Source organism: Triticum urartu, chromosome 7A (genome assembly GCF_056163025.1).
Source record: "Triticum urartu cultivar PI428250 chromosome 7A, HENAU_Tu73, whole genome shotgun sequence".
NCBI classification, from domain to species: Eukaryota; Viridiplantae; Streptophyta; class Magnoliopsida; order Poales; family Poaceae; genus Triticum; species Triticum urartu.
Window position 1 is genome coordinate 445,059,263 of NC_141879.1, and position 23,238 is coordinate 445,082,500.

Genomic DNA, 23,238 nt, shown 5'->3' on the forward strand with positions numbered 1-23,238 from the left:
TTATGCTTTATTCAACCTGTTTCTGCATACAACAAGTGTAAAGTATCCTGGCGGTTTACCGCCGGACGGGTCATAACGCCCAACATATAACCCGGGTTTATAACCAAGGCTGCATTTAAGAATAATCAAATATGAAATATATCATACCTGTGACATTGAATCACATTGTTGGTTTTACCAACTTTTGTAGTAAAGGTGATAACCCCAATCTTGAGTACTGATAACTCCTTCCATATTGTGCCGGTTTATGATAAAACCGTGCCGGGCTGTGATAAACACCGGTTTACTCCATAATAGGATGGTAACAGAAAAACAAACCGGGCAGATAGTCTCCGGATTAAGATTTGACCGTGTTCCGTCAATTTGTAATTGACAGTTTGGGCCGGTTTAAAACTTTGTCGGTTTAAAAACGCAACAAAAATAAAAGAAACAGTTATCAAGGAAAATATTGAAGCAAAGGCAATGATAAAACCATTTGAAAAAAGAGGCTTATTTGAGCTGATCAGATGGTGTTACCATGGTCGGACACGACCAAGCTCCCGATAGGTGTAACTATGGTTCAAGTCAGCCAGGTCCCCAAATGAAACCGTGACATTTATGCCAATCAAGTGGCATGGCAATGGTTCGGGTTCGACCAAGCCCCCAAGTGATTCTGTGGCCTTAGGAAGATCAAGAGGCATGACTGGTTCAGACGTGACCAAGTCCCCAAGTGATCTGGTGGCTCTCGCCTATCAAGACATATTGCATTGGTTCGGACACGACCAAGCCCCCAAGTGATGTAACATGATGCTTTTGAAAAGCTAACTCAAGGGGTAAACCGGAGGCTGCTTTAGAACAACTCCGTGTAACCACACATGATGTAAAAGAACCAAGACCCCGCTTTATAAAGCAGAAACCCTCATGTGATCAATAATATGTCAGGCCAGTAAGGCGGGATACCCATGTTTAAACCGCGCATCATGGCAGCAGGTCCTCTTTGGAAATTTTTAACTTTTTGCAAGAGATAAATTCTTCTTGAACCGGGATCTTGAACCGGATATTGAGAGCTTCAAAACTTTGTGGGAGACATCTTTCCCTTGAACTGGATTTTAAACCGGAATCTTCATTTTTAGCCAGAAATTTTCTGACGGCCTTTAAACTCGAACTTGCGAGAAGTTAATTCCTTTTTGAACCGGAAATTCTTAAACCGGATTTGAGAGCTTCAGAGCTTTGTCAGAGGACAAATTTCCCTTGTACCGGATTGTAAACCGGAATCCTTTTCTGATGACCCGAAACTTCTTCATTGAGCCGGGATTTTTCAACTGTCATATACTTTCTAATCCGGAAATCTTCTGACAGCACGATGTGAATCCGGGACCGGGTTATCTTTCCCTCCAACGTATTGGGTTCTTGACTTCACTGAAAACCGGCAACGTTTGCTAAGTCATATCATTGTAGCCCCCAAGTCTCAAGGTGACTTGAGGAGTTGGCTTGAGATTCTCCATATTTGACCATAATATAAACCGGCATAACTTGTATATCATTGGCGTTGATAGCACGATGTGAATCCACAGAAAGTTGAGGTGACTGCGGCGGGTTATAAATGATCCCATACGAGCCGTGTCAGCAACTCGGCCAATGGTTCCTTTCAACTGACTTGTTTGAAGTTAACCAAACTGTAGTGGCAGTGATTTGTGCGCATGTCCATTGATCCATCCAGTGCAGACGGTGGCTGAATGATAATTTGCCTCCAATTTATTGGAAGAAAATCGGGCTACCCAAGCTGTGACTTGCTCATACTCAATAAACAGCTCAGGCAAACAGGTGCAGCCTGTCGTGTTGATGTAGACCAGGCCGTGAGAGACGGACGGAAAATACGTCCGCAGCATCAGAGGCGGCACAGACAGATGAGTCGGCTGCGGCATTGTAAACCGGTGCAGACGGAGAAAATCAGCACCAATGTCGTAAACCGTCACGGACGGGCGAGTTAACCGCGGGCGCGGTCCCGGCAAGCTGATGTAAATCGGACCACCGGGACAGCAACTTGCGCACGTTCATTCACCGGGTGGTTGACACGGACGAAACGCGGGTGCATAGCATTGCTAGTCCGTGCTCCGTGCCCGTAATATAACGTCTCATTTTTAATGAACAATTGTCCTGCGTCAAAAAATATCATATGCCAAAGTAATTGTTTCTTGACAAAAATAATACTCCCTCCATTCCGTTTTATAGTGCGTATAGTTTCCAGCGGCAATACCAATGAGTGAGCTGGCACATGTACTTTGGTCTAATATACCCCTCCACTAACTCTGTCCAGCCCCATGTGCACATCACCTCAACCACGTGTAATCCCGCCACGGAGAGAAATTGGAGGGAAAGTTCAGCGCATTCCCGCGTCCACGTCTGCGTGGCCAGCCCCACCCACGCCCGCTCAGCCTTTTCAAATTTGAATCAGCTCTCTAGGACGGGACCAAGAGTGTACTAGTACACCATTTTTCTCTCTGCATCTCATTTCTCTCTAGTTCTTCACCCTGCAATGGCACAGTTAGATTTAAACAACCAGATCAACTGGGAAGATGTCCAAGAAGACTACGGCCGTCTTGCCGGAGAGCTAGACTACGATCTGGAGCTGATTGTCTCGGATGAAGGTACGTCCTCTCTCCCTGCCGAGGTTCATATTTTTGTTGGTGCTCTCGTCTTCTTGCTGATCATTTGCTCACCACCTTGGTTTGTTGATTTATTTTGCCAGAGGACGAACCTCACGAGCATGTGTATGCTGAAGCTGAGCCTGGCCCTGGACGTGGTCATGGCCGTGGACGCGGAGGCGCCGGCCGCAGAGACGCCAGCCGTGGACGCGTAGGCGCCGGCCGTGGATGCGGAGGCGCCGGCCGTGGAGATGCCGGCCGTGGACGCGGAGACGCCAGCCGTGGACGCGGTCATGGCCAGAGCGGACGCGGACGAACGAGGTTGGGACTCACTGGAAGATCACCAACTGTTAGGTGGCAGGCTAGCCAACCTCCACTCGGTGACGCCGGCCTCGGCCAACCTTCCGTTCATGTCGATACTGGCATTGACTTGAATGTGGAGTCCGGCGGCGGCAGCGGCGGCGACGACGACGGACATGGCATGCTTGGCATTGACTTGAATGTTGAACTTGATGTAGTCGACGCCGGAGTTGATGCTGAAAATGTTGAAGGAAACGACGAGGGACATCCAGCTCCAGCTGGTATGCATGCTTGTACTGGTTCATGCATACATGTGTGCTATGCATTGTGGATCATGCATGCTTGCACTGATCGCATACATGCGTACTGCTTCATGGATTCTGGATCATTCATGCATGTACTGGTTCATGCATGCATGTGTGCTGGTTCATGGATACTGGTTCATGCATGCTTATAGTGGTCATGTATACTGGATCATGCATGCTTGTACTGCTTCATGCATACATGTACTGGTTCCTGCATGATTGTTCATATAGTTAGCAATGTAATAAATGTATGATGCCACTTATTTGCAAATGAAGGCAAGAAAAAGAGAAGGCAGTACAAAGATGAAGAAAAGCAAAATCTATTTGCCATGATCTTGGAGAGGTCTTCTTTGGGTAAACTGAATCATGGAATTACTAAAGCTATTGCCGAAGAAACAAACATTCCTTTGCGAACTATACAACTGAGATGGCTGGAGGGAAAGAAGGCTGGTGGATTCCAGGGAGTCTTGAGCAAGAGGACCCAGAATTGTGGCCGCAAGAGGATTGCTTTCAATGAAGATGCTATAAAGGATATTGATCTAAGAAAAAGAACAAGTCTCCAAGATCTTGCTAATGAGTTGAACATGGCAAAGACTACCTTATTCAGGCGTTTGAAGGAGGGCAGACTCAGGCGGCATTCTAATGCCATCAAATCAACATTGACAGAAGAAAACAAGAGGGCTAGGGTTAAGTTTTGTTTGTCTATGTTTCAGCCACTAAGCATCCCACAACAGCCAACATTTGATGGAATGTACAATGTCATCCACATAGATGAGAAGTGGTTCTATCGCACTCGGAAGAATCAAAAATTCTATTTGGGTCTCAATGAGGAAGATCCGAAGCGTACCACACAAAACAAGAATTACATTGAAAAAGTGATGTTCCTTGCTGCGGTGGCGAGGCCTCGATATGATGATGATGGCAACATGACATTTGATGGCAAGATTGGCATATGGCCTTTTACATTCCTAGAGGAGGCTAAGAGGGATAGCAAGAACCGCGATGCGGGAACAATTGTTACTAAGGTGTTGCCGGCGGTGACAAGGAAAGTTAGCCAAGATTACATGGTGAACAAACTTCTGCCTGCCATTAAGGAGAAGTGGCCTGCTTCGGAACGCGGTTATCCTATAATCATACAACAGGACAACGCCAAAACTCATATTCCCGTCAATGATCCTATGTTTTGTGCAGCCGCAATAGCAGATGGATGGAACATTACGTTGATGTGCCAACCACCAAATTCTCCCGATCTGAACATATTGGACCTAGGTTTTTTTGCAGCCCTACAAGCTTTATTTCAAAAGTTGTTCCCAGGTTCACTAGATGACATTGTTGCCAAGGTGCTCCAAGCATATGGAGAGTACCCCCCTGAGAGGAGCAACCGCATCTTCCTCACTTTGCAGTCCTGTATGCGGGAGATACTCAAACTTAATGGCAGCCAACACTACAAGGTTCCACACATGAGAAAGATGGCTCTAGCAGGAGCTGGTCTTCTCCCTCCTAGGTTACCATGTGATCCAGCAATTGTAAATGCCGCGATTGAGTTCCTAAATGCCACCATCTAGACATGGTCATTGTCTATGCATGCAGCTGTTTGCAATCTGGACATAGTTTGGGTTCAATGGATCAATGTAGTCTGGACATATTTTGGCAAGAAATGATCAATGAATCTGGACATATTTTGGGTTCACTTGATCATACTAGCAATCTGGGCATATTTTGGGTTCAAATGATCAATGTAATCTGGACATATTAATCAATGTATTATGGATGTGTTTTTTGTTTAGTTGATCAATGATAATTACCATGCATGAAACTGAGCTAACCACCAAGCAAAAATGAGTAATTTGTTCTGGTCATGGTCCATGCAAGCAAGTGAATGAAATCTGATTATCAGCATTCATTTGACAATAAGAAAAATACACATCATAGGACAATTCGTGCTACTGAGGACACTATCTACATTCACTTGAGAAACTACACAACACCAACTTTTCAAACAAAATACTCATCACATCATATCACCATGTCCATGCATGCAACCAAATTTGAGGTGAACACACTCACATCAGATAACCAGGAATTAATAACCTGAGCATACTATCCCTTACCTCCATTGTTCGTTCATCGAGCGAGTCGCCTCCGTGAGCGGGCATGGAGTCAGGCACAAATAATACATCGGTCTCGGCATCCTCGGGCGGCACCTCTTCACCGTCGTCGGTCTCGGCGTCCTCAGGCGACACCTCTACGTCGTCGTCACTCTGGGCATCCTCAGGCACCACATCTACGCCGTTGCCGGTCTCAGCGTCCTCGGGCAACACCTCCTCACGGTCGTCACTCTCGGCATCCCCGGGCAGCAACTCTAAGTCATCGTCGGCCTCGGCGTCCACAGGTAACACGTCTCCGCCGTTGGTCTCGGCGCCCTCGGGCAGCAACTCTGCGACACCGTCTGTCTCGGCGTCCTTGGGCAGCAACTCTCCGACGCCGTCGGTCTCGGTGTCCTCGGGCAACACCTCTTTGCCGTCCTGGGTCTCAGCATCCTCGGGTGACACTTCTTTTCCGGCCAAGATGGGCAAGCTCGATGTACTAAGGACATGCACGCCATTACTTGGGCAACGAGTGAGCTTGTTCCCGTACATGCATCATGTTCCTGTACTTGGGCAGCCGCCAAGGACATGCACACCTTGTTGAATGAAACTGAGCGGCATGGGTGAGGCATCTTCTACACAGACGCCGACATCGGCATCCTGGGTCACAAGCGAACCTTGGTTGGTGTGGCTGACATCAAATCCGTTGACGTACTCCAGCAGGTCCTCCTTACTGAGGGCATCCAGCCAGTCTCCAGCGCAGCCCTCGCCAGGGACCTCCTCCTCTTCTTCCCCCTCGGTGTCTTCGAATTCCCGCTGCCGCTTGCCAAATCGTTGAGCAACTCGTCCGTCCAGCTTGGGCGTCTTGCCTAGCAACAGCTCAATTTGCTGTATTGCCACCTTTGCCTCCTTCAACAGAGCCAGGACCTTCCTCCTCACCTCTCCCTCAACTCCTCCGCCCATGAAGACCGCCGCCTCCGCCACACCTCTCGGCCCAAATCTGTTGGACGGCTACTGATGTGAAGCGGAGAAGATCGATGAGAGAAGGAGAGGAAGCGTTGTGGGAGTTGGGGATCAGCAAGGGAGGTGGGGATCGATGGGGATCAGCGAGGAAGAAGGGAGATCGATGGGGATCAGCGAGGTGGGGAGGGAGGTGGGGAAAGCAGCGAGAAGAAAGAGATAAGGGAGAGAGAGAGAGAGAGGCGAGCGATGCGGTGGGCTGGGTGGGGTGCTGGCTGTTCGATTAGGTGGGGGGGCATTTTCGTCCAAAATCGCTCGAGAAAGAAGATACGCACTACATTGTGGATTTTTTATCAAAAACTTATACGCACTATAAAACGGAATGGAGGGAGTATGTGCTAATAAAATAGGCCTTAAATGGATATCACCTGATTTGTCCACACGACGGATGATCCGTATTCAGTGTTCGTGAATAATCTCCAGTAGATTCAACAGCGATTTAGTCACTCTCTCGAGACCGCGGCAGCTCACATCAGACTCGCGACGGCTCAGAATAAGGCCTGGCTTTGGAGGCAGAGGCGGCCGGTGACTTGCAAGTAGCAGGCGAGTCGAGGAACCCGCGACCGCCCACGGCGGTTCAAAGCAGAAGCAAACAGCGGGCGTCGGAGACTTGCAGGAGAAGTGCGGCGAGGCCGCGCTGCAGCAACTCGGATGGAGGACGGTTTGCGGCAGAGGTGATCACGGCAACAGCTCACCGATGAGGGTAGAAAGGCGGAGGGGCGGACCAGCTCGGAAATTTGATAATTTGAGGCGTCCACAACGGTGATTCGGTGCATTGGCAACCCGGCGACGGGCGGCCATGGCGACTCACAACAGACGCGGGCGGTTTAAGACCGGAGCGAAGCACGGCGACGGCGAATCTCAACAGACGCGGGCGGTTCAGGGCCAGCCACGGCGGGCCACGGCTGTGGAAGCGCGTGGCAGCACAGGGGTATCGAACCGGCCGCGGTGAAGGCAGGCGAAGACAGCGGGAGCTCGAGGCAAGGCCGCGGTAGTAGCGTGAACCGGTGATGCAAGGTCGATGATGCGGCAATCCATGGCCACGACGGGTTGATAAAAGCGGCTCGATCGTTGAGCCGTGGCCGCTTGTGTAGATATAGAAGCGACTTGTCAAGGCCACGGTTGTCGCGGCGATGAAATTGGCGGGTCACACGGCGCCTGAACAAGGCTGGGAGCGACCCGCCACTGGCTTGGCGCAGGCGGCTTGAGGCCGAGGTGGTCCGAGCGGCGGTTCTGGCAACGAGGCAACGGGGCATCGGGGCTGGTAGGCGCGCTCAACGAGGCGGGTCAATACACACAGCCAGCGGGTCTCTGCATCGGCGACGAGCTAGCTTGGCAATCTGATAAATCTCAATCTATGACCCCATCAGTTTCCAGGTTATCTCTGTTTTCCGGGTCGAAGCCGTGTCTGTCTTGTTGGCTGAGACCGGCCGGCAATTTGCTTAGGCCGGCTTTGTTTAATCACTCCCATGCTGAAATCTCCTGCTGACACTTTTTTGTGTTCCGTGCATCAAAACAAGTGATCAATTCCAATTTCTTCCAGCGTTGCCACATCATCCCTTGTTACTTTGTTTAACAAGGAAACCGACGAGGACCCCGGCGATTTGATAAAGTAGATGTTGTCTTTTGCCCGCACGGTGGCCGATGTAGCAAATATCAATTTGTCTTCGGATTCGGTGAATCGCCGGATCATGTTTATCTGTTGCATCGTAACTCTAAATTTCCACTGTTCCTCTGGACTCGAAAACTTACCCTGCCAGATTCGTAGTTGTCCATCAAATTTACCCGCCCGCAGCTCTGCTTAATAGTGTTGATCCTTGCGAGTTCTTCTTCATCAGTAAACTGCGAGCTTCTCAATCCTAGAGAGGTCCCTTCAAGAACTCAACACCACCGTGCGCAGGCTTTACGGTGGACGCCAACTGTCGTGAAATTGTCACGGCAGATGTCTTTAGTGTCAGGACTTAGTCGCGAGGCCAACGCATCTATGTGGTAGGTTGAGAGGGGTTGAACGGGACGAGAGACGATGTTTTACCCAGATTTGGCCCCTCGCGGTGGAGGTAAAAGCCTACATCCTGCTTCATTGATATTAATGATGATGATCACGGTTACAAGAGTGCTCTATCTCGAGAGCTATTGTCTAAACCTAACTTGTCCAACTTGTGGAACTTGTCAATCTTGTCCCCTTTTGGGGAGCCCCGCCCCTCCTTATATATGTTGGATTGACTCCGTGGGTTCACCGTCACAATACGCTTTTTTCTCATGTCATAATACGCTTTTACGATTTGTAGAGACAAAATCGCAATATAAACGAGGTTGTATTATTAGGAAAAGATAGAACCCGCAATCCTAGCCCAACTCTTGCTGAACTGTTGGGCATCTTCCTGCGCGGTCTGGCCTGGGCCAGCGCGCTTCCCTGGGCTGAGCTGGGCCAGCTACGCATCTTCCTGCGCGGTCTGGCCTGAGCTGGCGCACTTCCCTAGCCGAGCTGCCCAGCTACACATCTTTTTTTCAGTGAAAGGCAACAATCAGCAAAAAGTTAATAGAGCTTGTATGGGATTCGAACGCTGTGGAGGTAAAAACCTACATCCTGCTTCATTGATATTAATGATGATGATCACGGTTACAAGAGTGCTCTATCTCGAGAGCTATTGTCTAAACCTAACTTGTCCAACTTGTGGAACTTGTCAATCTTGTCCCCTTTTGGGGAGCCCCGCCCCTCCTTATATATGTTGGATTGACTCCGTGGGTTCACCGTCACAATACGCTTTTTTCTCATGTCATAATACGCTTTTACGATTTGTAGAGACAAAATCGCAATATAAACGAGGTTGTATTATTAGGAAAAGATAGAACCCGCAATCCTAGCCCAACTCTTGCTGAACTGTTGGGCATCTTCCTGCGCGGTCTGGCCTGGGCCAGCGCGCTTCCCTGGGCTGAGCTGGGCCAGCTACGCATCTTCCTGCGCGGTCTGGCCTGAGCTGGCGCACTTCCCTAGCCGAGCTGCCCAGCTACACATCTTTTTTTCAGTGAAAGGCAACAATCAGCAAAAAGTTAATAGAGCTTGTATGGGATTCGAACGCTGGACCATCCCACTCAAATATAAGGGCGCAACCAGCTGGGAAAGCACACACTTTTGGTTCATAACATGGTTTGCTTTCCAATAGTCCATCTTTATTATTTTTACCAAATTCTATCAATTTATATACCTTCACAAGTTGCCTATCAACAAGCCTTGAGAAGCAAGAAATAAGGGATCAAATAAATCAACTCCAGAAATTGAGTGGTCAATGCACGACTGCTGATTGGCTGGCTAATTATTGTAAATGGTATCTTAAGGAATTAAGTCAGCGTTGCATGCAGGATTAGCGGGAAGGAAGGACAAATGGAACCCCAGCCATGCATGCATGCGAGCTCCGGTGAGAGATCAATTCCGCCCATTAAATTATGTTGCTCCCATGAGATTTTTTCTTCTAAAATCCCAAATGGATTTTCTAAATTTTACGTGAATGAACCCCAGACGGATTTGTGGGCGATATGTTTGAATCTCCAAAAAGCTTCAACAAGGGGCGCTGGTGCATGCGTTCAGGTTGAATCTCCAAGAAGCTTCACCGACTTCCCATTGGTAAGTCCAATTTATTTTGTGTTTCAACCTTCTTCCTATAGCACTTGTGCTTGATAATGATGTTGTACACAAAATGGCTTATGAGATATCTGGATAATGTGTATACAAATGATTTTTGGTTAATATTTTGTATGATTCATTTGGCAAAAAAAGATTCTTGTTCTTTGTGGAGCTTTATATAGCAGTTCTGTCATCATAGCCTTTTCAAGTCTGTACATATACATGGAAAGGTTCACCTACAAACTAGGGTTCACTTGGGTTAAAAAAAGTATATTTTACACACACAAAATGCTTGAAGTTCAATTACTGATTCTTAGTAAGTACACTCTATTTTGGGGAGTGCACATCTTGCTTAGAAAACATGGGTAAGTTCATGAAGAGAAAAATCATACGTTGAAAATCTAGGAAAGCGGTAATCCATAGGCCCATGCCACAGTGCCGATGCATACATGCCTGCTTCTACCCGCAGTTTTACTAGTTGTTTGTTGAACATTCCATGGAATGGTTTTAGATGCTAAGTGCCAGTGCCACGGTTGATGGTGGTATACATAAAAACAATGCATTGTGGCAGTGTAGCTGAACTAGAGCATCGAAGGCTAATTAATTGTAGTTTCTTGTTGCACAATAACAGTTTGTGTGCACCATGTGTGTAAGAATGTTGTTGTTGGATGGCCAAAAAAACAGAGCTTAATTAGTCTCGACAATACAATGGTTGGCTGGAGATTTCTTTTTACTTGTCCAGAGAAAATTATATCTATACTATGTGTATCAGTTTATGATATAATTTTCATCAATTCATAATTCTATCTTCTTATGATAGATAAAAATATACTAGTTTGGATCTTCATTAGTTTCTCAGTCTTCAGTCTCATTTTCTTCTTCAGTACGTCTTGTCCCTATGTCATTCTCAGTAATTGTTTAGTATTAGCTATTCTGGTTATCATTCAGAGATAAGAGGTGAGTGTTTGGTGTTTCACTCCATCTGGCGGGGAGGCGCCTCGGCCGCTGTCCGATGGGCCGTCTGGTCTGCCGCCTTCTCCGTCTGATGGGCAGCAGACCTCTTGGCTGATTTGCGGTGGTTCCTCTTGCCGTCCCTCTGCATGGCCGTATTGTGCTGATGCTGCTGCAGCTGCTGCATATTTGCGTTGGGCTTGCAGTTTCCTTATTGCACTGCTTGATTTCTTATGTGATGCCGCAGACAAGAAAGTCTCTGAGTACGTGATGCATCGATGGACGCACCCCAAGCGGCCAAACGCGACGTGTTTTGTCCTGTGCGCAGAAGCTTTGGAGGCGATGTGTTGCCCTTAGTACTTTCTCGACAAATCCAGCAGTGTTGGTTCATATAGAACTTGAAATTACCTATCTGCCATGGGGATGTACTGCCCTCAGCCCTCTCTCAGCAAAACTAGCAGTGCAGGTTCTCTGGTATACATCTTAATAAGTTTTAACATGTACATCTTTTCAGTACAAATTTTTAAGAAGTTTCTTTCTGAACTTCTCACAATTAATATACATAAACTTGATTATATTTTTAACATGTACTAATATCAGCTTCGTTGGATTTTTGTGCGTGTGTTTGTAACACAATCAGTTCAGATCTCGAGAGACCGTAAGTTCAATTACCACTGAGCATCCAAAATGGATACAAGATCAGAACATGGACAATCACCATGCGAGTAAACCCTTTTTGTTCCTTGTGAAGTATTACCTTTCAATTATTGAAACATCAAGTTTCTTGTAAGTAACTGTTAGTACTGATGCAATCATCTAATCTTTTTTCTTATGTCATTAGCAACTGTTTTTTTGCTTCAGTCATACATAAGTATCTTGATTCTTGTTTACCTCTTATTGCAGGATGATTCCATTCTCTGCAATTTCCATTAGACAAGTGGGCTAGGTCCAAAGATCGGGGAACAATATGGCGCTCCATTTGAGGAAGAGGAATTGAATAGACACAAAGAGTGTATATTTACTTTTCTTGTAAGTAAACCTGCCGCCGATCCTCCACTGCTCCATTAATGCTCCCCTAGCATGTGCAAGTCCCCTTGTTATACTCTTTATTTATTTCTGTACCATTAGCAATGTAAGCACCAAAATTAGGCTTCCAGTTTGCTAAGTTGCTTTAGTACCAGTATCAAAATGTATATGTTATAGCAGTTCCATTTGTTAATTGCTATTGCAGATTCAGTAAATGCTGCCTAATTTGTCTTCTTAGTGTAGTTTTATTGTGAAGATTTTTTAATGCACACCGAAACCAGATGTCTACTGCTACATGCGCATCATATGCATATTTTTCCATCGAGAAACCTCATCATATGTATTTTTCTTCTAACTTTAGATTTTGATAATGCGAAGTTATATACGTGTACACATTTCTAATTTCTATTGCTATTAGTTCAAATGATCAATTGATATAAGTTCCCATGATATTGTCCCATCAGTTCAAGTGATCATTGTTGTCTTTGTTTAAGTTGTTCAAGTACAAAATTAGTAGCATTGATCTTTGTGCAATGATCAGGACGTTCAGCTCTGCCTCCGCAAGTCGTTCACCCCTGCCACAGGAGGCCGTTCGACGATGCAGCGCTATCATGTTGTGTTTTTTCAGTACATGTTTTGTGTGCTTTTCAGTTCACCTACTTGATGATTCTATGTCCAATTTCCCCCCTGTTTAAGTGTTCCTCCTATAGTAAACTAGGTGTTTGTGTTGTGCCTTAATAAGCATTTGAGAAAACCTTGTATGGATCAAAACTACCATATGTTCTTGTAAATGAAGCTCTGCTTCTGTTTTGTTTGAAGTTATTTGATACGTCTCCGTCGTATTTACTTTTTCAAACACTTTTGCCCTTGTTTTGGACTCTTAACTTGTATGATTTGGATTTTTTTTCAAAACTATGACGCATTTTATAGCAAATTCGAAAACTATAGCAAAGAATAGAGAAAAAAAACAAAATTAGCACCCCGTCGGCCACGCGTGGCCGAAAAGGGTGTTTTCGGCCTCCTTTGGCCGAAATGGACTTTTCGGCCTTGCCTTGGCCGAAAAGGTGCGTACTTGGGCCGAAAAGACCTTTTTGGTCAGGAGTAGGCCGAAAAGTCCTTTGGGCCCACCTTTTTATGTTAATGGTTGACCGAAGTAGCATGGCTTCACTCTTCAGCTTACGTTAGGACGAAGCGATTTTTTTTAAAAAAATGGTATATAAATACTATGCAACCATTGCCCATCTTAGACATTGAAAAAAAATATATTTTCGCGCAACCCTTTTCCCTCAATATTTTCCCGCCACCCGTTTCCCGCCAACTCCTTCCCGTCATATGTTCCCGCCAACCCTTTCCCGCCATACCACAGTATACCATTAAATAAATTCTTCATATTTAAAAAAAATCATGTTTCTCAAAATCATTTCCCTTTTTTAAATGTATATAAAAAATTTAATTTTTTTATATAAATACATTAGCCAGATGCTATCCTATTTGGCTGGTAACACATATACCGAGCGTGAGGTCAGGTTTTTGACTCCATCGCTTGCGCTTTTATCCCATTTTTTTAATATGAAGAATTTATTTAATGGTATACTGTGGTATGGTGGGAAAGGGTTGGCGGGAAATGGGTGGCAGGAACATATGGCGAGAAGGGGTTGTCCGAAAACGGATGGCGGGAAAGAGTTGACGGGGAAATATTGAGGGGAAAGGGTTGCGCGATTTTTTTTCAGTGTCTAAGATGGACAATGGTTGCACAATATTTATATATCAAAATTAAAAAAAATCGCTTCGGCCTAACGTAAGGCGAAGAGTGGAGCCATGCAACTTCGGTCAACCATTAACGTGAAAAGGTGGGCCTAAGGGACTTTTCAGCCTACTCCTGACCAAAAAGGACTTTTCGGCCTACTCCTGACCAAAAAGGTCTTTTCGGTCCAGGTACGCACCTTTTCGGCCAAGGCAAGGCCGAAAAGTCCATTTCGGCCAAAGGGAGGCCGAAAACGCCCTTTTCGGCCCATGCGTGGCCGATGGGGTGCTAGTTTTGATTTTTCTCCACTCTTTGCTATAGTTTCCGAATTTGCTATAAAATACGTTATAGTTTTGAAAAAAAATCTATGATTTGAATGGAACTAACCCGGACTGACGCTATTTTCAGCAGAATTGCCATGATGTTGTTTTATGTGCAGAAAAAAAATATTCTCGGAATGACCTGAAACTCCACGGAACATCTTAGAAAAAAATAATAAAAAATCCTCGCCAAAGATGAAGACCAGGGGGCCCACACCCTTCTCATGAGGGTGGGGGGCGTGCCCCCTACCTCGTGGGCCCCCTGGTTGCCCTCCGACGCCAACTCCAACTCTATATATTTGCTTTCGGAGAAAAAAAATCAGAGAGAAGAAATCATCACGTTTTACGATACGGAGCCGCCGCCAAGCCCTAAAACCTCTCGGGAGGGATGATCTGGAGTCCGTTCGGGGCTCCGGAGAGGGGGATTCGTCGCCGTCGTCATCATCAACCATCCTCCATCACCAATTTCATGATGCTCACCGCCGTGCGTGAGTAATTCCATCGTAGGCTTGCTGGACGGTGATGGGTTGGATGAGATTTATCATGTAATCGAGTTAGTTTTGTTAGGGTTTGATCCCTAGTATCCATTATGTTCTGAGATTGATGTTGCTATGACTTTGATATGCTTAATGCTTGTCACTAGGGCCCGAGTGCCATGATTTCAGATCTGAACATATTATGTTTCGATGAATATATGTGAGTTCTTGATCCTATCTTGCAAGTCTATAGTCACCTACTATGTGTTATGATCCGGCAACCTCGAAGTGACAATAATCGGGACCACTCCTGGTGATGACCATAGTTTGAGGAGTTCATGTATTCACTATGTGCTAATGCTTTGTTCCGGTTCTCTATTAAAAGGAGGCCTTAATATCCCTTAGTTTCCGATAGGACCCCGCTGCCACGGGAGTGTAGGACAAAAGATGTCATGCAAGTTCTTTTCCATAAGCACGTATGACTATATATGGAATACATGCCTACATTACATTGATGAATTGAAGCTAGTTCTGTGTCACCCTATGTTATGACTGTTACATGATGAACCGCATCCGGCATAATTATCCATCACTGATCCGGTGCCTACAAGTTTTCCATATACTGGTTTACGCTTATTTACTTTCCCGCTGCTACTGTTACAATCACTACAAAATACCAAAAACATTACTTTTGCTGTCTTTACTTTTGTTGCCGCTACCACCACTATCATATTACTTTGCTACTAAACACTTTGCTGCAGATACTAAGTTTCCAGGTGTGGTTGAATTGACAACTCAGCTGCTAATACTTGAGAATATTCTTTGGCTCCCCTTGTGTCGAATCAATAAATTTGGGTTGAATACTCTATCCTCGAAAGCTGTTGCGATCCCCCATACTTGTGGGTTATCAAGACTAATTTATGACGCCGTTGCCGGGGAGCATAGCTCTATTCTTTGAGTCACTTGGGAGTTATATCTGCTGGACACTATGAAGAACTTGAGAGATCCAAAAACCAAGATCTATCCCTCAACTACGAGGGGTGGTAAGGAACTGCCATCTAGCTCTGCACTTGATTCACCTTCTGTTATGAGTAAGTTAGCGACACCTACACCTGCTTCTGCTATTCGTTCTGATATGTCGCATGTTATTGATGATGCCACTTCTACTATGCATGATACTTATGATGAAACTGCTTCTATGTCTGATACTACCGTGCCCCTTGGTGAATTTCTTGATGAACAAATTGCTAGGGCTAGAGAAAAAAAATTATTGAATCTGAATACGATGATGATAGTGATGATGAAAATATGCCTGTTATTCCCGAGGACTATCTTTTTGATATGGAATCTTCTGCTGCTATTTTAGCTTGCAAAGATAGATATGAGCTTAAGAGGTTATTAGTTAAATGGAACAAAGAATCACTCAGAGATAAAATGAAACCCGACCCTGCTTTTACTACTTCACCTATTTGTGTTCCTAATAAGGATTATGAATTCTTTGTTGATCCTGATATAATTACTTTGGTTGAATCTGATCCGTTTTATGGCTATGAATCTGAAACTGTTGTGGCACATCTTACTAAGTTAAATGATATAGCTGCCCTGTTCACTAATGATGAGAGATCGCGTTACTTCTATATACTCAAAATATTTCCGTTCTCATTAAAGGGTGATGCTAAGATATGGTTTAATTCTCTTGATCCTGGTTGTGTGTGTAGTCCCCAGGATATGATTTATTACTTCTCTGCTAAATATTTCCCTGCTCATAAGAAACAGACTGCTTTGAGGGAAATATACAACTTCGTGCAAATTAAAGAAGAGAGTCTCCCACAAGCTTGGGGGAGGCTTCTCAAGATACTTAATGCTTTGCCTGATCATCCTCTTAAGAAACCTGAAATACTTGATATCTTTTATAATGGACTAACCGATGCTTTCAGAGATTACCTGGATAGTTGTGTTGGTTCTCTTTTCAGGGAAAGAACACCAGATGAAGCTGAAATTCTATTGAATAATATGTTGACAAATGAAAATAATTGGGCACCTCCTGAGCCAGCTCCTGCTCCAATTACTGAGTCTATTCCTAAACCAACTCCGAAGAAGAGAGGTGTTCTATTCCTCAGTCCCGAAGATATGCAAGAGGCAAAGAAATCTATGAAAGAAAAAGGTATTAAAGCTGAAGATGTTAAGAATTTACCTCCTATTGAAGAAATACACGGTCTTAATTCACCGCCTGTTGAAGAAACATATGATCTTAATTCTTTATTTATTGAAGAACCTCCTGATCCCGATATCCCGACACAGGTAGTAAAGGTAAATTCTCTCTATAGATATGATAAAGCTGAAGTCCCTCCTACTAAAATTGCTAGTCAGTGCTTGGATGAGTTTGATAACTTTATGTTTAAGCAAGACGACTTCAATGCTTATTTTGGTAGACAATTAAAAGAAAATGCTTACATGATTAGACGCTTGGGTGATTATATGGCTAATATTAAAGGTGAACTTAAACTTGTTAGCAAACATGCTTCTATGGTTACCACTCAAGTAGAACAAGTACTTAAGGCTCAAAAAGAAGTGCTTGATGAAATGAATAGTAAGAAAAATGATTATGCTGTCAGAGTGGCTACTAGAACTGGTAGAATGACTCAGGAACCTTTGTATCTTGAAGGCCACCCTAAGAGAATCGAGCAAGATTCTCAAAGAAATAATATTGATGTTCCTAGTTCTTCTAAAAAGAAGAAGAAGAAAAATGATAGAACTGTGCAAACTTCTAGTGAACCTATTGCTGAACCACCTGATAATCCAAATGATATTTCTATGTATGATGCTGAAACACAATCTGGTAATGAACATGAACCTAATGAAAATATTAATGATGATGTTCATGCTGATGCTCAACCTAGTAATGACTATGATGTAGAAGTTGAACCTGCTGTTGATCTTGATAACCCACAATCAAAGAATCAACGTTATGATAAAAGAGACTTTGTTGCTAGGAAACATGGTAAAGAAAGGGAACCTTGGGTTTAGAAACCCATGCCTTTTCCTCCAAAACCATCCAAGAAAAAGGATGATGAGGATTTGGAGCGCTTTGCTGAAATGATTAGGCCTATCTTTTTGCGTATGAGATTAACTGATGTGCTCAAAACAAATCCTTATGCTAAATATATGAAGGATATCATTACTAATAAAAGAAAGATACCGGAAGCTGAAATTTCCACCATGCTTGCTAATTATACTTTTAAGGGTGGAATACCAAAGAAACTTGGAGAGCCCGGAGTACCTACTATACCTTGCTCCATTAAAAGAAATTATATTAAAACTCCTTTGTGTGATCTTGGAGCCGGTGTTGGTGTTATGCCTCTCTCTTTATATCGTAGACTTGACTTGAATAAGTTGACACCTACTGAAATATCTTTGCAAATGGCTGATAAATCAACTGCTATACCTGTCGGTATTTGTGAGGATGTTCCCGTTATGGTTGCAAACGTTACTATTTTAACGGACTTTGTTATACTTGATATTCCCGAGGATGATAGTATGTCTATTATTCTTGGAAGACCTTTTCTTAATACTGCAGGGGCTGTTATTGATTGCAACAAAGGCAATGTCACTTTTCATGTTAATGGTAATGAGCATACGGTACACTTTCCGAGGAAACAACCTCAAGTTCAAAGTATCAACTCTATTGGAAAAATTCCATCGATTATATTTGGAGGTTTTGAATTTCCTCTTCCTACTGTCAAGAATAAATATAATATTCTTATTATTGGGGATGTGCATATCCCCGTTGAGGTAACTTAGTGTTATTCGAAATTTCTCCGGTTCCATGATTATCGGAATGAGTTTGTTAACAAGACTTGATCGACCTTGTTAGTGGATTCTTTTTGATGAGCATGAGATGGATGAAACTAGAAGCACAACCCTCTGTACCCCACTTTTACTTTCTGTTATTTATATTAAACAAAGTAAAAATAGTATTTTTCCGTCTGTTTCCTGACTTATCCGTGCAATATAAAAATATCCCGAAAATAAAAGTCCTCAGAATGACATGCCAATTTAATATGATTTTTTGGGAATATTTGAGGATTTACTGTGCAAAAATTACCATGGGAGGAGCTGCCACCTGGCCACAAGGGTGGTGGGCGCCCCCCTAGGGCGCGCCCCCTGCCTCGTGGGCCCACGGTGGCCCTCCTCCACTTATCCCAGCACCCATCTTCTTCCTCTATCTCACACAAACCCGAAAAACCAACTCAAGCACGAGTTCCAGCCACTTTTGCTGTGATTTTCGATCTCCTTGCTCAAAGCACCTCTCGCAAAACTGCTTGGGGAGATTGTTCCTTGGTATGTGACTCCTCCATTGGTCCAATTAGTTTTTGTTCTAGTGCTTTATTCTTTACAAATTTGTGCTGCATAGGTGACCAAGTTCTTGAGCTTGCATGTCAAATTTATATGGTTCTAAGTAGTTCTAATGCTTGATATAGGCTCTAGGCACTTGTAGGAGTAGTTGCTATCAGTTTTATTAAAGTTGGTTCACTTTTGTTTGAAGTTACTAAAAATTTCAGATTATTTCAAAAAAATAATGAGGAGATTTTTGAGGGGCTCGTCGAGCCAAAGCTCGAAGGAAAAGGCATCGAAGCTTAAGTATAATTTGCCGCGCACTGTGGAAATTCGGGCGTGTGAATGGCCTTCTGAAGATTTCTTGAGAGCAGCCAGTATCTATGAAGATTTTCATGAATTGACTCACAATGCAGGCCTCACCGCTTTCCTCCATGACCAATGCGATCAGTATCTCTTACTCACAAATACTTTGGTGCAAAACTTTCATTTTCATTCTAGGAACTCACCACCTACGGTGGAGTTTCATTTATATGATGAGCATAAGGAGATGTCACTTTATGATTTCTGTCGAATTTGTTTAGTCCCTTTTGAGGGCAAGACAGAAGAACCACATCATGATGATGTGGCTGGGTTTATTGATACTATCACTGTAGGAGAAACTAGGAAGGTTTCCGATGCACGAATCACTAGCATACATTTTCCTGTTTTACATTACTTGCATTATTTGCTAGTCGTTTTTTAATTGGATGCGGAAACTGTGGAAACTTTAGTACCCTGATATAATTATTCTGCACCACGGTTTATACAGTGATAACACTTTTAGTATGGGCGGTATTATTGCTAGACGGTTAAGTATGAACCGTACCAAAGGCCCCATCTTTGGAGGCATCTATGCTACACGCCTAGCTGCACATTTTAACATACCTATTAGGCATGCTGAGAAGGAAGAAAAGGTGCTGCCCTGTGTTTATCTAGATCATAAAAATATGGTGGCACATGATTTTATTGTTAAGAATAGGGCAGGAGAGCTTAAATATCAATTGTTCTTTAACAAACATCATCCTGAGACTATTATCCTGCCTGCTCCTTCTTTGTTTAATTTTGTAGGACCCTACCTCGTTACGTGGGCTGCCGTCCAAGCTAACAAGAATCCTGCACCAGCCCCGGAACAGGAACCACAAGATGAGCCTCCACGACAATCTGTTTATTCTTGGGATCCAGAGATGACTATCAGCTAGTGGCAGTCAGAGTCTTCTTCTTCATCACAGTATGATCCCAACTATTCTTCCTCATCACAGTACGACCCCAACAACTATTATTATGGATATCCGCCAGGCCAGCCGTGGCCATAGACCAACTTAGGCCAAAAGCCTAAGCTTGGGAGAGTATGTATTTCTCACCGACATTACATTTATGTTCACACACACTCATTGCTAAATGTCGGTGCTCATACTTTTTCACTGTAATATCCATGCTAGTTTATTTTCTTTTTTCTGCTTTCTTCTTGTGTGTTTGTTAAACCTTAAGAAAAACAAAAAAATTAGTAGTAGTTTATTTTTCTGCTGTAGTAGTAATAATTAAAAAGAGAACCCAAAAATATTTCCCATTCTTCTTTTTGCTTGTTGGAAGCTTTCCCGTGTAAATAGTTTTATTTCTTTTCTTTTCTTTGGGGGTCAGTAGGAGAAGACCATAATTAAATTGTTGAAGTGGCTCTTATATGCATTATTGTTGATTTAACCAAGAGCCCATATTGCTCTGTCTTCTCCTGTTTATTGAATGCTCGCAGAATCTACCTTAGTCCAATGCACGTACACTCTTATTATTATTCACACCGTTCGGTTGTGCAAGTGAAAGGCAATTATGATGATATATGATGGGCTGACTGAGATGAGAAAAGCTGGTATGAACTCGACCTCTTTTGTTTTTGTAAATATGATGAGCCCCTCGTTCTTGATTCAGCTTATTATGAATAAACATGTTTGCAATGACAATTAGAGATCATAGTTGCTTGTGTCATGCTTGATTAGCTATGAGTTATAATGATTTACCTTGTGTGTCAACATGCTATTGTAGCGACCCAACTCGGTAAGAGTCGAAGTCTCTGTGCTTACCGTGCTAGTCCCTGGATCGACTTGCTAGCACACACAGTACTCGATGAAATAACAGAAATAACACACATCTCTTTATTACATCGATAGTCCAGGAGCAATACATTTATTACAAAATAGGGCATAAAGCCAATAAGCAAATACTGCGGAAACAAAGAAGTAAATGAGTCCAACTCCACGAGCAAGGTTGAGTGTAGAACATCGACCTATCGCACCTTAATCCTCGTCGGATATATCTGCAACGTGATAAGTTGCAGCCAAATGGGTCAGTACATTGAATGTACTGGCAAGTCACATCATAGTGTAATGAACCTACTTTTACATGCAGTTTGGCTGGTGGAAAGCTCTAAGTTTAGTTTTTTTTGCATAAAGCTAGTTTTTCCCTATTAGAAAAGATTGTTATTCTACTACTACACATTTTCATAGGATGAGTTGGCAAATCCAACTCCATCCGTCCCCAAGTTTCATTTAAAACCCAACTGTTTAATTAAAGGTGAGGAGATCTCCCGACATTTCTACTACTAGATGCTCAAGTTGTCCGTAACCGGGGACACGGCTAATCGATTAGGTTGAAAACTCTGCAGAGGTTCCGCACTTTTCCCCACAAGACTCGACCACCTCCATGATCGGAAGATCGAGACATAGCCTTTCGAAAATGTTCCCCCTTAACCCACGGATAGGCCGGTACACCTACATCATTCTACATCTGCTAGCCCATCCCGGAAGGGGTCACACTAACTACACAACTAAGCCAGAGCCCATATTGGCTTGTGGCTGCACACGTAAGCTTCTAGACATGAGAATACGATTGATCTCTTTGAGCCTGAGCGGACGGTCCACTAGTGGTGCACCACCATGGATTTCCCATGCGTGCCCCACTGTACTTCGCCACCATTCCCACAAGTTTCCGCCCAGGTAGTTCATTATTTAACTTAGGTCTTATTTACTACATTGTCACTCATCTCTCACAATGATCACTCCCCAATCCACGTCTACTTAGCATAGCAACATAAAGTAAAACGATGGTGACAAAGTTATATGGTTCAGACCTACCTCAATGAACTACTGGGTGAAAAGCAAAGTCATGTGGCACCAGTTTCCTACCATGCAGTCCTACCGCAAAGAACTAAGTGCATAATAAAAACATAGGTAATGAAACATGATCAAGATGCAACTTGCCTTGGTACTGCTGGTTGAATTCTAAAGACTGATAATATTCTGCTTCGCACTCCGGGCAATCTATCGCAAGGAAGATAAACAAACATAAGTAACAATCCAGAGACCAAAAGAACATGCATAGCAAAAAGTCTCGGAAAAACTAAATGAACATACAACACACTAAGCTACTACAGAAATATTCTAAGTGCAAAACAACATAGTCCTATGGTTCAAGGAGTGATGTGAAGTATAGTGCATACTAGTAAAAATATTAAAGGGCAGAATCTAGTGTGTGAAAATTATTGTGACAAAGGTCCAGGTGATAGGGCTTTGCTACGGTGACAGCATGCAAAAGGAATCAACTTAATCGGAGCTACGGTTTGGGAGATATGGCTATTTGAAGTTTGATTCGAATCTGAATAAATTCAAATTTTAATCTAACAAAAGTTTGCAAAAACTATGCTACTGGATAGATCTAAACAATATGAAGAATTTGCCGCTGGTTTCATCGAGTTTGGATCTACGGTTAAAAAGTTATGGCTAATCTAAGATCATGGACTAATCTGCTATTTACAGGGACTAAATGGTGAAGAGAACTACTGCCAACAGGTCCCTGGCCACGTGGCGGCTCCTGGCTGGCCGAGCAGCGTCCGCTGCGGAGACTATACGGCGAACGGCCGCCATATAAGAAAAACAGCGGCGGCGGCTAACTAAATAAAAACCGACGCTCGGTTTAAATAAAACCGCACGGTCTAAAGGAAACCGACCGATAGTTTTTAAAATAAAAACCACGGTTAACCGCATACCGGTTCAACTAAAAAACAACTAACCTAATCTAATCTAGGCCGTTGGTGTCCATCTAACAGGCCAGGGTGGGGCGGCGGCTTACAGCAGGTGGTGGTGGCCGGCGACGAGCAGAGGACGGCGGCGACGTCGGGTGATGGCGGGGCAGCGGCTACAGCGGTCCTCAGCGTCGGGGAAGAAGACGGGGAGGTGCGGCGCAGCTTGGGCGTCCGGATGGTGGCGTCGGGGCTCCTCAGGGGCGTCGGGGTCGGCGAGGCGAAGGCGGCGGCGCTCCGTGGGCTCCGGCGAGGTCGGGCGTCATCGGGGAGTCGTCTTCGGCGGGACCTAGGCGAGAAAAAGATGTCAACAAGATGCG

The 23,238-nt window shown here is 44.1% G+C and overlaps 2 protein-coding genes across 2 annotated transcripts; one reads left to right on the forward strand and one right to left on the reverse strand.

Moving 5' to 3' along the window:
- Positions 1-3,558: 3,558 nt before the first annotated feature.
- LOC147959891 (uncharacterized) lies at positions 3,559-4,794 on the forward strand. The gene has a single exon (XM_087537870.1). The coding sequence runs from the start codon at positions 3,559-3,561 to the stop codon at positions 4,792-4,794; it is 1,236 nt and encodes a 411-aa protein (XP_087393996.1).
- Positions 4,795-4,941: 147 nt separating this feature from the next.
- Positions 4,942-7,847, reverse strand: LOC147959892 (uncharacterized). The gene has a single exon (XM_087535943.1). The coding sequence runs from the start codon at positions 5,866-5,868 to the stop codon at positions 5,293-5,295; it is 576 nt and encodes a 191-aa protein (XP_087392069.1). The 5' UTR covers positions 5,869-7,847; the 3' UTR covers positions 4,942-5,292.
- Positions 7,848-23,238: the final 15,391 nt, after the last annotated feature.

Bases quoted from the DNA above. Each gene is read 5' to 3' on its own strand.
- LOC147959891 (XM_087537870.1), top strand. From the start codon at position 3,559: ATGATCTTGGAGAGGTCTTCTTTGGGTAAACTGAATCATGGAATTACT.
- LOC147959892 (XM_087535943.1), bottom strand. From the start codon at position 5,868: ATGTACGGGAACAAGCTCACTCGTTGCCCAAGTAATGGCGTGCATGTC.